General features: G+C 32.0%; 2 protein-coding genes across 3 annotated transcripts in view; one reads left to right on the forward strand and one right to left on the reverse strand.

The window, feature by feature from the left end:
- LOC144560399 (desmethyl-deoxy-podophyllotoxin synthase-like) overlaps window positions 1-15,909 on the forward strand; it is a 98,640-nt gene that overhangs the window by 9,637 nt on the left and 73,094 nt on the right. The window lies entirely within an intron of this gene.
- Window positions 874-7,380, reverse strand: LOC144561095 (ent-kaur-16-ene synthase, chloroplastic-like). Of its 2 annotated transcripts, XM_078310314.1 has the most exons (15): window positions 7,249-7,380; window positions 6,534-6,646; window positions 6,355-6,401; window positions 5,970-6,246; window positions 5,712-5,892; window positions 5,304-5,521; window positions 5,087-5,207; window positions 4,063-4,160; window positions 3,555-3,769; window positions 3,360-3,472; window positions 3,171-3,266; window positions 2,804-3,019; window positions 1,745-1,886; window positions 1,407-1,652; window positions 874-1,306 (listed from the first exon to the last, which is right to left on the reverse strand). In XM_078310314.1, exons 1-15 carry the CDS (start codon window positions 7,257-7,259, stop codon window positions 1,010-1,012), a joined length of 2,391 nt encoding a protein of 796 aa, XP_078166440.1. In that variant the 5' UTR covers window positions 7,260-7,380; the 3' UTR covers window positions 874-1,009. The 2 variants fall into 2 exon arrangements, with proteins under 2 accessions (XP_078166440.1, XP_078166442.1); XM_078310316.1 differs by lacking the exons at window positions 5,087-5,207; window positions 5,304-5,521.

The raw sequence follows: 15,909 nt of genomic DNA on the forward strand, positions 1-15,909 counted from the left end.
GTTTGCTCTAAGATGTTGTCTCAATATGCTTGAATATGGATGACAACGATCATAACTCTTCACCAGAAAAATCTGCATTGATTCTTCTATTTTCATATGCAACAAATCTCCGTGTAGGATTTGCCGTTTGATTACCACAACTTGAGAACTTCCCTGAAGTGCCGTCTTCAAGGTTGTGAATGCTTCTTTAGCAATTGTTGCTGCTGCAATTCTTCAAGGTTACGCACCAATTGACTCTACCATCGATTGCAACTTGACTCTACCTTCAATTGCTTGCCCACCGAACCTTCGGCTCTGATACCATTTTGTTGGGATAAACTAAACAATACTGCACTGCTTTGTGCCAGTATGCAAAGGATTGAAGAGAGAAGAATATTTTTCTGAATAGAAATAACGCTTTATTTCCTTTCTCTCTTGCCCAATTACATAGAGTTCTGCAGTATTTAAAGCAATACAATGTTCCTAAAATAACACCCACAACTTCCCTAAATTAAGCACCCACTACACAACATGCTAAAAATAACTAACCACTACTCTAACTAATCCTAAAATAACTATGCTTAAAATAACCAATGCCCAAAATAACCAATGCAGTTTTCATACGTCTAAAAACTGATTCTAACTAAACTAAACCAATGCAGAGATTATCTAAAAATAATTTTGAATTAACTTTCAACATTCTCTCCTCTATTTTATTTGACAATTCTTCTTCAGTTATTCCTGTCCTCTTTAATGCATCACCCGTGCTGTGTTGCTTCTTTTGTACAAGTCAGCAGGGTTTTTCTTTCTTGTATCAAAGTGACCCGATGAGCCCCACTAGCAATTTTGTCATCCAAGTTTATTGAAATTTAAATAATATGAAAAACAAAGCCAGAATAGTACAAAATCATTACAAATTTTTGGAATCCAAAGTTGCAACAACAGTGCTAATTAGTACTTCACCAGCACCTTAATTTTCAAGAGCGATACAAGCATAATAGTACATAAAAGTATTATTTGCAGATCTAATCTAAACATTAAGTGAATCATGAATGACTGCATTAACTGCACTAACCATTTCTTTAGGTGAGCTAAACCCATCTGTGTTCATATAGAACAAGTGAAGAATTTTATACATTTTCCAGAATAGCTCTTTGCAAGGCTTTGGAACTGTTGTTCCCTCTTTGAGCACCAGTTCCAGTAACTCTGTCCTGATGTCCTCAATTGACTTCTTCACATCTTTTTCTGCTTCTTCTATCGAAAGGGAATTACCAGAACTCAGAATACGTAGAGACACACTATTTAATTTTCCTTCTTTCCCTTCTCTCTGTATTTGGAAAATATAAAATCAAAAGGAATTAAACAATTATTAGTTCCACATTCAAAATAACAGGGCAAACGGATAAAGAAAACAGTAAAAGAAATACCCCAAAACCACGGACGTCATTTAGGAGACGACCACAAGTGCTAACAAGTCTGAACATATGATCATACTCCTCATGTTTTATTATTTCTTCAGTAATCTTCGGGCCCACAAAATAGAGAGCTGGGAGAATTATGGGCCCAAGTGCAAAAGATACTGCACCATTTGCCATATATTCTTCCATTGTTGGTATTGATTTATTTCTCTGCCACCTTGACTCAGTCATCATTGATCTTAGCAGACTCAACCACTACAAACACATGCATACAACAGGTGATAAAAACAGTAGTATAAAAATACTTAATTATCTGTTCCGTAATATATTTAATCATGGGATCTCACTATTTTGACTAGATGATCCTTGATGTCTCTATTATGCAATGGAAAAGCTTTGGTTGCAAGCTCATTTATATAGCCATGAATAGCCATATAAATGATCTGAACTTGCTCACTGTAGAATTCTTTTCTGCACTTCTCATCCCGCCTTAACAATAAAGGAAAAAAAAAAACAGAATACCAATTAATTTATATCTCCATGTACAGGTCCTTCATACCTTCAATTACAGAAGACAAAACATGACTCAGGCAAACTATTTACCCCAAAATAAAAATAAAATAAAATAAAATAAAATAAAATAATGAAAGACAACGCAAACCCTTAAATTACGGGGAATTATGTTCGCATAAACTTGAGAAATCATTTGAAGTTCAAGTTCATACAAGGTGGACCCCAAACACCTTGCTGGCTATGCCCAGTAAAACCTGAACCTGGCAGCCCCACAAGTTGAAAATAACTCTACCCTCAAATTGAAAAACCCATCTGACTAACTCTGCATCTGAATCAACATGAACCTGAGACAAACCAAACCTGAGGACAGTCTAGACCTAAGAAATACCTACTCGACCCTGATCCACCTGTTGCATCCTCTGCCTGCTATAAATTTTCAGTAATTGAAAAGTAATAGCAATAATACTAATAACAGAGGCTGGGACGGAAGATTATCATGCAAGTGGTCAAAATTTGGTAATTTAAGGAAATATGACAAATAACACAGATGTAACAAAGAATAAGGAGGATCATAGAATAGCAGATCCTATACAGAAACAATTTTTTGGACCATTTTTTTTTAATCCTCTATAGAAGCATCTGGTTAGTTAAAACTCATTATCGACATATGGTGGAGATGATGGACGACCATGATAAATTTGCATTGAGAAAAAGAAACATATATGAAACCCTTATTTTGTGCAAGACCAGTACAGCAATAAGCTCGACACATCAGTCAGTAAAAACCCTTATTTTTGTGATTTTTGGCTTTCAAGAAGAGAGAAATAAAAAAGTTCTGAATTGGGCCTCAATTTTTTATTTTTTTTATACTAATAGTGTAAGTGTTGCGTTACTTGTCAAATAAAGCAACAAGGCTCTCAAGTTCTTCAATAGATCCTCCAACGTCAAAAAAATCATCAACTACCGTGGTTAAAATACCACTTTTAGACCATGAAATGCGTGCTTCTGACAACTCTGGTGAAAATAATGTTGCTGCACCAGATAGGTAACAGTATGTCAGCTTCTGACGCGCAAATTGGAGTTGATCCAACTTGCACTGTTTCACCCAACTGTCAACAAAACAACAGATGAAATAAGAGTTCTAGAGGAGATAAACTTTATTAGCATTCCTGCTTGGATTTTGTTAGTTTGGTTATGAACATATTATTATAGCCAATAGCTGGTGTGGTATACTTGAATAGTATCTGACAGGTCTAGTACCTATTGAGGTCCTTTAGTTCCACTCTATAAATAGATTGACAATTGTTGAAGTCTCCAATAGCTAATTTAAGAACATCCTCATTGGCGCTGCAAGGTCTGATTTAAGATAAAGAGTAATTTGTCAAGCTAGGTTTATGTTATGGTCTTTCAATATATAGACTATAGAGGAATGTTAGAGTAAAGATTTACATATGTGATGTTTTGAGAATCCGAATTTTTCCAAAATTGAACTGCTCTATACTTCTCTTGTGCTCAAGCCGATCCAAATTAGCATAGAATGGAAATTCTAAAGCAAATTTCACCTGAGAAAGAATTTGCACACAAAACATGAAAAATGAATGAAATATAAATTTCAAGATTATATTTTGTACAGTAGGACTGTACCTCTTGAGAAATTGGTTTGGTAGAAATTGGTTTGGTAGAAATTTCTTCTTTTAGTAAAATGCTTGACCACGAGTTTATTTTGTTAAGAACGTCTTCATTTAGAAATAGTTTTGTTTGTGACGCCTTGTATATTTCTATAACCGGTCTCATATCTCTCAAATATCCTTGCATTGAATCATGGAAACTACTCGCCTCTTCAAATTTCATTAACAGATCTGTAAGCAAATATAACAGTTCAAGACTGAGCCCTGAGTGAAGCCATCACCACAATTCATAAGTAATTTTCTGAAGAATAAATAAACTGACAAATCAATTGTACACTTTCCAAATTAAACTTTTCTTTCTTAATTTGTGCAAAGAGAAATTTGGTACATTTCATCATGATTATGAAAAATTCATAGAAGCATGTATTATACTTTCTAATTTCCAGAGGAATGTGCAATATTTTTTGTTCTTTATTAGTCCAAGTAAAACTTCTCATTCTTAGCTGTTAGGTTAAGCAAAATACCTGAAGAGATGTCATATCCATTCATTCTTAAAAGGCGAAAGGCCATGGCAGAGGTAGACATATCTGAAATTATCTGTTCATCTCGCTCTAACCAACAACTACAATGCCAAATTAATAATATAAAACTCCATAGGACAAATTAGGGCTGGAAATGGAGCAAATTTCAGAGTGAATAATGTTAATACCAAATTTGTACTCGTCTTTCAACGCAAGATTCGAATACAAATGTCAAAATTTAAAAATAATCTGCCTAAAACAGATACGGATAGAGAGCCGATAATCCATGAATATGGATACAAAACGAATAATTGTCAGATATTAAGTCATACGAACTTGGAGCAAAAAAATTGGGGCAACTTCGAAATTTAAATTATTAATTTAAAAGTTGTTGTCGGGATGGTTGAAATTTTAGATAATCTACTTTAAATTTAAACTTTATGTTGACAGTCTTCAAGCTTGACAATTGATTTCAAATCTCATGCTGTCAATAAAAAATAAAATAAAAAAGAAACTTTTAGTTGAAGTTCCTCATTTTCCCTCCCTCTACAAAAAAGACAATTTAGCCTGCGCTTTGCTCTCAAGGGAATATGAGCAGTCCTACACATACACATGGGTTTTCTCCAAATTTTGTCCGGTTGGATGGGTTGGTTAGTCCCACAAAGAACCTGGGATATATCACATAAGGTAGTTTAGGATAGTGGATAAGAGTTTTGGTTCTCATCCAATAGAACCTGAACTCGAATGACGCAAGGAGCAAAAAATTTAGAAATTCAAATCTAATATGTTGGGGCATGTCGGTGCAACATGGATTACCGGGTGTGCCGGGGGCCGTATCGTGGGTTATACGATACGACGTACAGGACCCTATATGGATAATCGGGGTAACAAAGGTTGAGGAAATATCCGAATCCGAATCCAATTCTTTTCTTTCTACTAAATAAATATCCAGAGGGATATTACCAGATCCGTTTTCAGCCCTAGACGCAGTACAAATGACAAAATAAAGCCTGAAAGAAAACAGTACCTATAGGCTCGATCTAGAATTATCTTTATTTCATAAGAAAAAAACCGAGCTATCCCAATGTTTTGAAGAGTATCAACCATGCAAAGATGAGAATGCATCTCCATAGGATATGTAGCAGGTACTAACAAAAATTTAAGTACATAAATAAGCATCGTCCATTAAATTTTTTTTTTTTTTTTAAATAAACTAAAGTTTTCAAGAAAGGATGTAAATATACCTGTAGAGCCAAATTTTTGTAAAAGTGAACTCAAGTAGTTAAAAGCATTATTATCATAACATCGGGTTAATAAATAAGCAGTAGTCGAAGGAGAATTCAATATTGACCCATTTCCCATCTGAAATTTCAAAATTTTATTCAAGTCCTGAGAACTTCCTAGTCCTTCAGCAATGTAAGCCATGTACTCTTTTCTCCCTCTAGAATTGTTTATATTATTCCTATATGAACAAAGAAGGCTCAAACACATACAAACCATATTTTCCAAAATGGTAAAACATTACAAAACTGAGGGAAAATAAATGCAGAAAATTTGCAAAAAAAAAATAAAATTCGAGAAGGTAATGGAAGTAGATAAGTTAATTAAAGCAAGAAATTTAGTCTTTATAGAATCAATAACATATTTTTTACCTTTGTAATTCCAATTTTTGGAGGGAAAAGATTTCACCAACAGCCGTATCACCTAATGGAAGCTTCAATCCCACTTCAATTGCCAATTTAATCATTCCAGGAAAAATAATATTAAATCCAATGGGAGAAGTCAATTGCTCATCAAAAATACTCCCGATATTGGATACAAGGAAGCGAACCCCTGCATTAATGGGATCTAGTTATTTATTGTTTGATGTAACTAAAAAGAAACAAAAATTAATGAAATTCTAAAGTTACCTTTTTTTATATGTTCTTCACCACAGCTCCATTTCTTGAGAGCAAGAACACAAGCCAATGTTGAAGATAGTTGATCTTTTAAAAGAGAAGGACCAAAATTATAATTTTCCCATGATCCATTTTCATGTTGATTTTGCAATATCCAATTGAGACAATGATCAAAGCATGGATCTTGATGTGAACTTGGGTGCGGTACCATGGCGACCCATGCCGTATCGTAAGGAGAAGCCGTCATGTGAACATACTTCAGTTGTTGTTTGATTTTCTCAATTGAGTCCTATAGAGATCAATACCATAAAATGATATATTAAAATTTGATGATTGATAAACATTGTCATGAATATTGTAAATTGTAATAATTAAATACTATATGATAAATTCTTACAGTCATTCTACAGAGTGAGCTTTCTCTGTCCATCAAAGATTGAACATCTAACCAAAAAAGATTAATGCTGTACCAGGTTAGAATGGTAGCACCTTATAATCAACACTCTACTGTTCTATTCAAACTTATTAGCAATTTTCCTCCAAAAAAAAACTTATTAGCAATTGAGAATTGTTTACCTGATATACAACCTTTCATTGATTGGTTTCTAGAAGCTCTCGATTTTCCATGATCATAAAAACTTACGCCCCATAATTTACCATGCCAAGAGAGAGAGATTGAACCTTGACCACTTATACAAGAAAACAGAAAAGAACAAAATGTTATTATCCTAAAATTTCCAAGCAATAAATTGAAAAACATGATTTGATAAAAAAAATTGTATATCAACCATTTTAAACTTGATATTTCTTTTTTTTTTCTGTCGAAAATACTAAAAGAATTGATTTTAACTTGTAGATTTGAGTTACAGAAAAAAAAAATCCAGTAAAGTAATAAAGCGACTCTAGGATTCTACATGTTCAGAGGACCACAAAAGAATATGAAAATTTACAATTTTAAGGCTCAGAATCCAAAGTGCTGGTATAATTAAAGACTTCACTAAAATAAAAACAAAATAAGATCTCGCATGATCCTGTATCATTGTTTCAAAATCTTTAGCCAGTGAGGAACTCAAGACTATCTAATCAAAAGGTACTCACCATCAACATAAATCTTTAAGGTGTCAACCTATAACCATGCTACAAATGGGGTACAAATTTTTTGTTATATTCAGAATGCGTACAGGATTAATCATTGAATTGGCGTACGTACAGTGGTAAGAGAGAGAAGGAAATGCGACAAAAATGAGAGAGAAAGAGTACCCACGCTCATCAATAGAGAGAGAGAGAGTACCTCAGGAGCATACTGACGAAAGACAGAACAAGAAGAAGATAGGTGAAGGAGAGACAACGAATAGACAATAGATAAAGCAAGCTGGAAATAAGGCTTCATCCAAAAACTTTCTTCCTATCTTTTTGAAAAAAAATAATTTAACCATTTTTTAAGGAAGAATTTCATTTCAACCTGTTCGCATTGTGTTATTTTTTTTTAGAATAGACATTAAGTATTTTGTTGAAATTTTTTGATTTGATGGAAAATATATCATAATATTAAAAATTATTAGATTTCGAAAGATTCCTGATGTAAGTTGAATAAAACATACAATTTATATTGAAAGAAAGCATATAATTGCACAAGGGTCTGTCTAAATTGCTGCTGGCAGCATTTCAGCAAAGGTGCTGCCGGAGCTATATTTAGCCGTGTGATGTCCAAATAACAAATCCAAATTATTAGATGTTTAATCTATATTATAATCTACTTGGAGACCAAATTTTACATTTTTTGAAATTTTTTTACTATATATCAAGCTGGTTTGAAAACCGCTGATTTCAGTAAATTTCTGCAGCATTGAAATCAGCGGTTTTCAAACCAGCTTAATATATAGTAAAAAACTTCCAAAAAATGTAAAATTTGGTCTCCAAGTAGATTATAATATACATTAAATATCTAATGGTTTGGATTTGTTGTTTGGACATCACAAAACAGAAAAATGGGCGGCAACACCACTGGCAGAAATGCTGCCGGCAGCAAATTAGCCACAGCCATTCCACAAACACACAATTGATGCTTAATAAATATCTTCTTTCATAGCACGTCCAATATTTTTTTTAATTATTTTTATTGAAACCTGCTTAAGGTTTTAAATGTTTGTTTTATTGAAACCTACGAAAATATGTTGCTATCTGCGAGGGTAAAAAGTGACAATTGCCAATGGTACACCGATAAAAATTACTATTTCCGAACATATCGGTAGTACCAACAGGAGTATCCGCAAAGATACAGTCGGTAAAAAACACTTTTATCTTCACGGATAATGACATATTTTTGTAGACTTTGCTCTATTTTAAAGTTTGTTTTGTTTGGGATGTTACCATCTCCAATGCTCTTGTTTTAATTGTTGGGAAACTTTTCAAACATGCTTACCAGGAAAAGTCTGGTCAAATATTTTACAATCAAAAGATCTAAGTTTCACTAGGACAGAGTGAGCAGGTGGGGACGTTCTAGAAATTGTTGCAAGATTAGAATTAAAATCAAGGTAAAGCCTGTCACGTATAATGAGATTTTGCATCGTCCGTTTTTTTACTATCATAAAATAAAATAAAAACAATATAGCCATTTTTAGGATGAATTCCATTTTCACCCTGTTCGCATTGAGTTAATCTTTTAGAACAAGTATTTCTTAGATTTTATCTCAAAATTTAACAAATTGTCAATATGAAAAACATATCGTAAGATTGACAATTTGTTAGATTTTGAGTTGAAATGCTTAGTTCAACAAAACACACAATTTATATATATAAATAAATCATATAGTTCTACAAATATTTGCAAATATATAATTTAGAGTAAAATGTCATAAGTACTATATGACCCTCATTTTTAATATGAAAATTTTACATAATTAACCTCCATTATATGTTTGACCTCCATGACCTCTTTGTATTAGTGTGATAGACCCAACATGTCTCTCTCTCTCTATTGATGGCAAATCAGCTCATTTTGTTCATCACCAAATGAACAACCAAAAAGACGCCAACAGTACTGATAGAAGATGGTTAATCTACTAAAGTCATGGAACGGCTAGAAAATTAAATGATTTTTTTTCTATGGCGACGTTAGTCTCTAATAGTTGGTAATCTGTTACCCGTTTGAAGACTGCATTTCTTTAAAATAGACTGGCCACCTTATGTATCTTTATTACATCAGTGAGGATAATTTTCAACTTGTTGATTTTCAAATTTCTCTGAATTATAACAAGATAGTGATATTCGTCTAGTGTCAAGACCAAAGACTAATTTTTTTGAATATTAATCCCACCAACTTGGTGATTTCAAATTTCTCGGAATTATGACAAGATAGTGATATTCGTTTAGTGTCAAAACCAAAGACTAATTTTTTTGAATATTAATCCCCACCTTCTTGATTTACAATTACTCTGAATCATGACAAGATAGTGATATTCCTGTAGTGTCAGGACCAAAGACTAAAATATTTGAATATTAATCCCCATCGTTACTTTTACTTTTCATATCCAATTGTATGTCATGCACATTCAAAAACTCATGCATTGACTTTTACATTTCATATTCAAGTATTGGTTCAGAAAAGTTAGAAAGAGGACTTTTACATCCAAAGAATAAATATGTAGAAGTCATGAATCAAATTATTTCATATCATTATCATCTCCATATATATAAATATATTTCTATATATACAATTTTATAATTTCTATTTTTTATAATTACTGTATAGTATAACCTTATTTCAAATTATTCCATCCGTATCCATACCATTATGTTTACGAAAAAAATTTAACCTTATTTGTACTAGATAAGCTAAACTAAATAAATAATTTAATGGATAGAACTGCAACTCTAGAAATCCATTTTCGGAACACACCATTTTGAAATTTAACATTATCTTTGATAAGTTTCTTGCATTTCCATTCTCCCTCTAATTTTTTTTGACTTCACCGTCTCGAAATTTGGAAATATCCTTATATAAACAAACCCTGAGAGTACAAAGTTGCCTATAATTGTCTAGAGTAGATTAACCATGTAATTTTGTAAGGTTGATTAGGAACTGTGGAAAGTTTTCGACTCATGACTTAGGAATCGAAAATGTCTTCACAATTTGTAGGTCTGATATATGAGGGATCAAATTACACCATTTATGATAACACATCTTGACACCATATATTTATAAGTTATTTTTGCGATTTCAATGTCCAAACAGTCGATCCGAACCGTTCAACAAGATCTCCATATTAAAATGTGCTTGGAGACCAAATTTTACATTTTTTTTTAATTGTTTAGTGTATTTTTTAAGATATGTACAAGTTTGTTGTTTTCAGACAATTATGGACCATTGAAAAATAACGATCTACAAAAATTCTAAATAAATAGTAAACAATTCCGAAGAAATATAAAATTTGATATCCAAGCACATTTTAATATGGTCATCATGTTGACCAGTTTGGATTGATTGTTTTTTGAGAAAAAATAGGAGTCATGCTCCCATTTCATTGATTGAAGGTTGTTACATGGTTTTGTAACAGCAATAAGAAAAAACAATGCAGCTCATGATGGTGAGCTTAAGCTAAAAGAGAAAAAAAAGGAAAAAATAAGTGCAGTAAGAGTAAAGTAAAACAAAGAGTTTCGAAAGGAGAAAAGATATAGAAAAATTGAAAGATAATCGTGGTGTGCATTATGTAAAAATGGATTGATTGTTTGGATTTTCAAAAATTGAAAAAATGACTTACAATAGATGGTGGGCCTTTATGTAACATCCCGTAATTTTAATAAATTTTTATGAACTTATTTTTGTACTTATTTATAATTATTAAAATATAAGGTTTTATTTATAGAATGTGTAAATTTATACTTAAATAAAAAAATAAAAAATCTAAATTTAAAAAAAAAAAAAATCATGTGGCAGTCTAAGCCACGTGGCTCGCTTGCCTTAAACCACCAATTTTGATATTTTTTTGCGTGGCAACATGCTAAAATTTGATAAACAATTTATTTACCCCTCTTGATAAATCACCCCATTTCTTCTTCATCAACGATAGGTGATTTTCAAATTTCTCTGAATTATGACAAGATAGTGATATTTGTGTTGTGTCAAGACTAAATTAAGTATACATTTGAATAGTAATCTTCATCTTTACTTTCACTTTTCATATACTAGACTGACGCTCATCCAAAAATCTAAAAATAAAACACTCATGTACTTTTACTTTTCATATCCAAGGACTGGTTCAGAAAAGTTAGAAAGAGGACACCAAGGAAAAACCAAAATTGGAGTCCAGGTCCTATTTTTCAGTTTTCATTTTGTTCTGCGGAAATAAAGGATACATGAAAGTCTTACTAGTCATTTTGTATCTATCTAAAAAAATAGTAAAAAAATTCTAAAAAATATACAATTTGGTTTGTAAGCACATTTTAATATGTAGAATAAGATGAACGGTTCAGATCGACTGTTTGAACTTTGTAAACGGAGATAGAGACGTGGGGCTTGGTTGGGGCACAAAACCAATGGTGCATTTTAACCCTACTATTTTATTAATATCCTCATTTGCACTTCATAAATTAATAAAAAAAATTAAACTATCCGAATTTATGAAATATTACCCAACAATCCAGAGAGGCCAGGTTTACTAGTCGACTAGTACTCAAGTGTAATAATAGAAACTTTGATAATTTGAGGTAAGGACAAAACTTTCCTTCTGATATTTTTATTAATAGTAATTTTTTTTTGTCAATTAATAAAATAAGTGACTTTTGATAGAAAAATATTTCATTTCAAATTTGTTGAGAATAATAATTAAGTCGAGAACTGATCGGCCTATTAGGAACAGACTTTTCAATAATGCGATACACAACCATATATTTATCGGAAAACGACACCTGAGGTTTAAGTGAATTTGATTAGTATATCGTTGTGCTAGCCAGAATTATTGGAATATTTGATTAAATGCAGTTTACAAAAACTACCAGTTGTTTGAAAAATATACAACATGTGCTCCAATTCTTATTTTTAATATTTTCAAAATGAAACGAATTATGATCAAATTAGTGTGCTAAGGAGCTGTGGTCTGTTTGGCTATTGTTGACTTCTAAGTTAGTTACCGAAAATCCTATATATATATATATATATATATATATAGCTAGTTCTTCCCTTTAAATTACTTGTTTTATGATTTTTTAGAAATTAATTGTATTATTCTAAGTTGTATCTTTTAAATGAACAACCAAGAAAAAAGAAAACGAAAAATAAATAAATACCTAAATGTAGAAAAGAAAAAAAAATGAAATAAAGAAATGGAGAAGAAGGAACAAGAAAAGATGGACATCTCGGAACTTCATCACGTAACTTCGTCACGTTAACGTGAACTTGAGCTTCAAATTAAAGGCCCACCATCCATAGCAACTATAACAGACGTACAAATCCTGAAAACGGTTGCGATTCCTGTGTCAGGCTAGAAAACTTTTAACAGTGTCGAATTAATCTTAGAAATTTGCATGGTAAATCACCTCTCAAAGACAATTATAGACAACATTTCACTGTCAGAATTTGTTGATATAAGAACATGTCCTGATCAAAATACCATTAGTCCGCACTCCTAGGTGCACAATGAATCGGTGCCGTATAGTGGGAAGTAGGAAGGGGGTGGGTCCGACTAACATAGAACCAAAATCATTCTGATGTTTCCTCGGAACTATCTGATTTGCTTCATAATTTATGCACGATTGATCCACACAAATATTGAATCAGGCCACACAAGTATAGAAGCAGAACGCACTGATCATAAAACGAATCAGACAGTTCCGAACAGGAATCAAACCGATTTGAAACTGATTTGAGTATGATGCCGATCAGACACATCCTGCTCCCTCCGGAGGGAGACTTTCTCGTAGCCTTTCAAAATAGTGGATAAGAAAATGAGCAATGTTGTCGGGAAGGCCACGGAGATAGATATTTCCGTGGATATAGTTATTACGTACCAACGGGATTATTACCGTAACTACCGTACCGATGGTAATAATCCATTATATTCACGCTATTCTACAATTTTCATATAGTAAAAAACTGGAAATACTATCTGTACTCCAATTTATTTTTTTCATTAATTTGTGTCCTCTTTCCAACTTTTCTGAACCAATACTTGAATATGAAAAGAAAAAGTCCATGCAAGAGATTTTTATTTTGAGGTTTTTGGATGCGCATCACTTGGATACGAATAGTAAAAGTAACGATGGGGATTAATATTCAAATATTTTAGTCTTTGGTGTTGACACTACACGAATATCACTATCTTGTGATAATTCAGAGAAATTTAAAATTAACAAGTTGGTGGGGATTAATATTCAAATATTTTAGTCTTTGGTGTTGACACAACGCGAATATCACTATCTTGTCATAATTCAGAGAAATTTAAAATTAACATGTTGGTGGGGATTAATATTCAAATATTTTAGTCTTTGGTGTTGAAATGACACGAATATTACTGTCTTGTGTCCTAATCAAGATAAATTTGAAAATAAGCAAGTTGAAAATTATCCTTACTGATGAAACAAAGAGGCCGGTCTGTTTTTAAAACAGAGCTCTCCAACGGATTCCCAACCGTTAATTAGAGACTAACACGATAGTAGACTAAACATTTTGCTAGCCGTTCCATGACTTTAGTAGATTAACAATCTTCTATTAGTACTGTTGGCGTCTTTTTGGTTGTTCATTTGGTGATGAACAAAATGAACAAAATGTTGGGTTATAGCTACCAGTAGAACCCTTCACACTTAACATATTAGATATTTTTCCATCTAAATTTATAAAATTATTATTTATCATCTAAACTCGCTTATTTTATTAATATCCTCTCTTGAACCTGATAAATTTATAAAAAAAATTAAACTATCCGAATTTATGAAATATTACCCAACAATCCAGAGGTTTATTTTTCTTACTAGTCGGACGGTATTAAAAACAGAGAGGTTTATTGTACTTTCTTACTATTCTTACCCAAGAATCCAGAGAGGTTCATAAATTGTGGCTGGCTTGAAAATGCTAAATAGCCATATCTAGTATCGGACGGTATTAAAAACATGCATTGACACACGTCAATGTATTTTACCAAAACTGAAATAATTGCATCTTGCATCTAAAATGATCCTCACACCAAACATATACAATAGGAGAAAACTTTTAAACCTTTTCCTCATGAACAGATAAAGCTCTCCACGGCCTGGCCAGCACTCGCGGGAAAGTAACATAACAACAAAGCATGTCCCACATCATCTACAATCGATCTGTGCTCCAAAAGTGACATTGAAACTAAAAAAAATATATCAATCGATGGAAATACATACGTATCACTGTACCGTGATGAACATCCATAACATACCTCGAAACGACAAGTAGCTCCTAATGTAGCTGGGAAATACACCAGGATCATTCATAAAGGAAAAGAAAAGACAAAAACAATGTGTGATCAATTTATGTAAATATAATACTCATAGGCCTCTTCAGTGAGTCAAGTGACCACTCATCTAGGTGGTGAACACCGGACAATTTCTCAAATAGCGTTCATCCATACCAAGGACATGAAATGAAATAGACCTGGATTTCCCGGTCCTTCTACTCCATGCTCACAAATGGGATGCATGCGACTAAATAATATAATATATTGTCTTCTATGAGAAATAGACAAATATAATATCCTCTGATAGTATAATAATAAATATAATTCAATTACACTAAGTAAAAAAAAGATATTTAATTTTTCTTGGTTTATGAAAATCCTAACTATAGTGCACAAAGGATTAAAATGCCCCACAAGTTTTATATGCAACAAATTAAATAGATATGGCCGGTTAAGTTAATGTACTCTAAGAGAGTACGCCACGAACAAAGAGTTCATATATTCCACACTTGTATTGAAGGGCAAGCGAGAGGTAGGAGAGGCTACTCGAAGGGGTAGCAAGCTAGATCCTCAAATGCACCGGTCAAGTCGTACTCGGGGTCAGTCTCCTCGTACGCAGCCGAATCAAGGTGGTCTGATAACCTATAAGTCGTAACTTTATTTTATTAATAAACAAGACGAAAATCTCGTATCAATTTCTCCCGTTTTGTTACTTCTACTTAAGTTCCAATATTCGTTTAATATTAAAATAAATTACTAAAATTATTCAGTTTATTGCGATTCGATTATAATTAACTCAAATAACTAGTATAAAATTAATTTGATTACTTTTATTCAGGATTTCATAATTATAAATGATTTTAGTTTTATCTATGTTTATTTACTAATTACTATACTTTTCTACATTTATTATTTTTAAGTTACGTCTATATGTGCCATTAAATGTATGTTAACTTTGTTAACTTAACCTAACCATACTATTTGTATTTATTTATAATAATTATACATTAAAATACATTTTTCTAATTTAATAAAGTGTTATTTATTCAAAAGTTAGACTATGTATTAGGTTTGTACTTATATGCCGTTTGAATATACCTTCACATATGAAAATACCGTATTCGGTGATAATTAATTTAGCATAAACTAAGTATATAAAATAAATTATATTGTAATTATAATAACTTAGATATACTAATTATATTTATTTAATAGAAATTTTATAGCCAACATTTCATTTGTTATTCACATTCTATTTTATTTATGTTATTTTCTACTAATTTAATTTATGGGAACATTAAATTTAATTAGTTCAATTATGAGACTTAGCTAGGCAGCACAGAAAATGCCAATGCCATTTGCTTAATGTTATTCCTTATTAATTATTATTTGAATAACAACTTAAATAACTCTGATTTTTTTTAATTAATACCCTTGAAAAGATTACAATTGCAAAAATTTCGAGAACTGCCGTGACTGTGGGGTAGTTCACTTCAAGACTTACCCACCCCATGGCAAGGCAGTCAGATATA

The sequence above is a fragment of the Carex rostrata genome, chromosome 10, assembly GCF_964058835.1.
Source record: "Carex rostrata chromosome 10, lpCarRost1.2, whole genome shotgun sequence".
NCBI classification, from domain to species: Eukaryota; Viridiplantae; Streptophyta; class Magnoliopsida; order Poales; family Cyperaceae; genus Carex; species Carex rostrata.

Excerpts from the sequence above, each read along its gene's own strand:
- LOC144561095 (XM_078310314.1), bottom strand. Across the intron at positions 3,267-3,359 it reads ATTCTCAAAACATCACATAT|ACCTTGCAGCGCCAATGAGG; the intron begins GTAAATCTTTAC and ends ATCTTAAATCAG. Across the intron at positions 3,020-3,170 it reads GAACTAAAGGACCTCAATAG|TTGGGTGAAACAGTGCAAGT; the intron begins GTACTAGACCTG and ends TTTTGTTGACAG.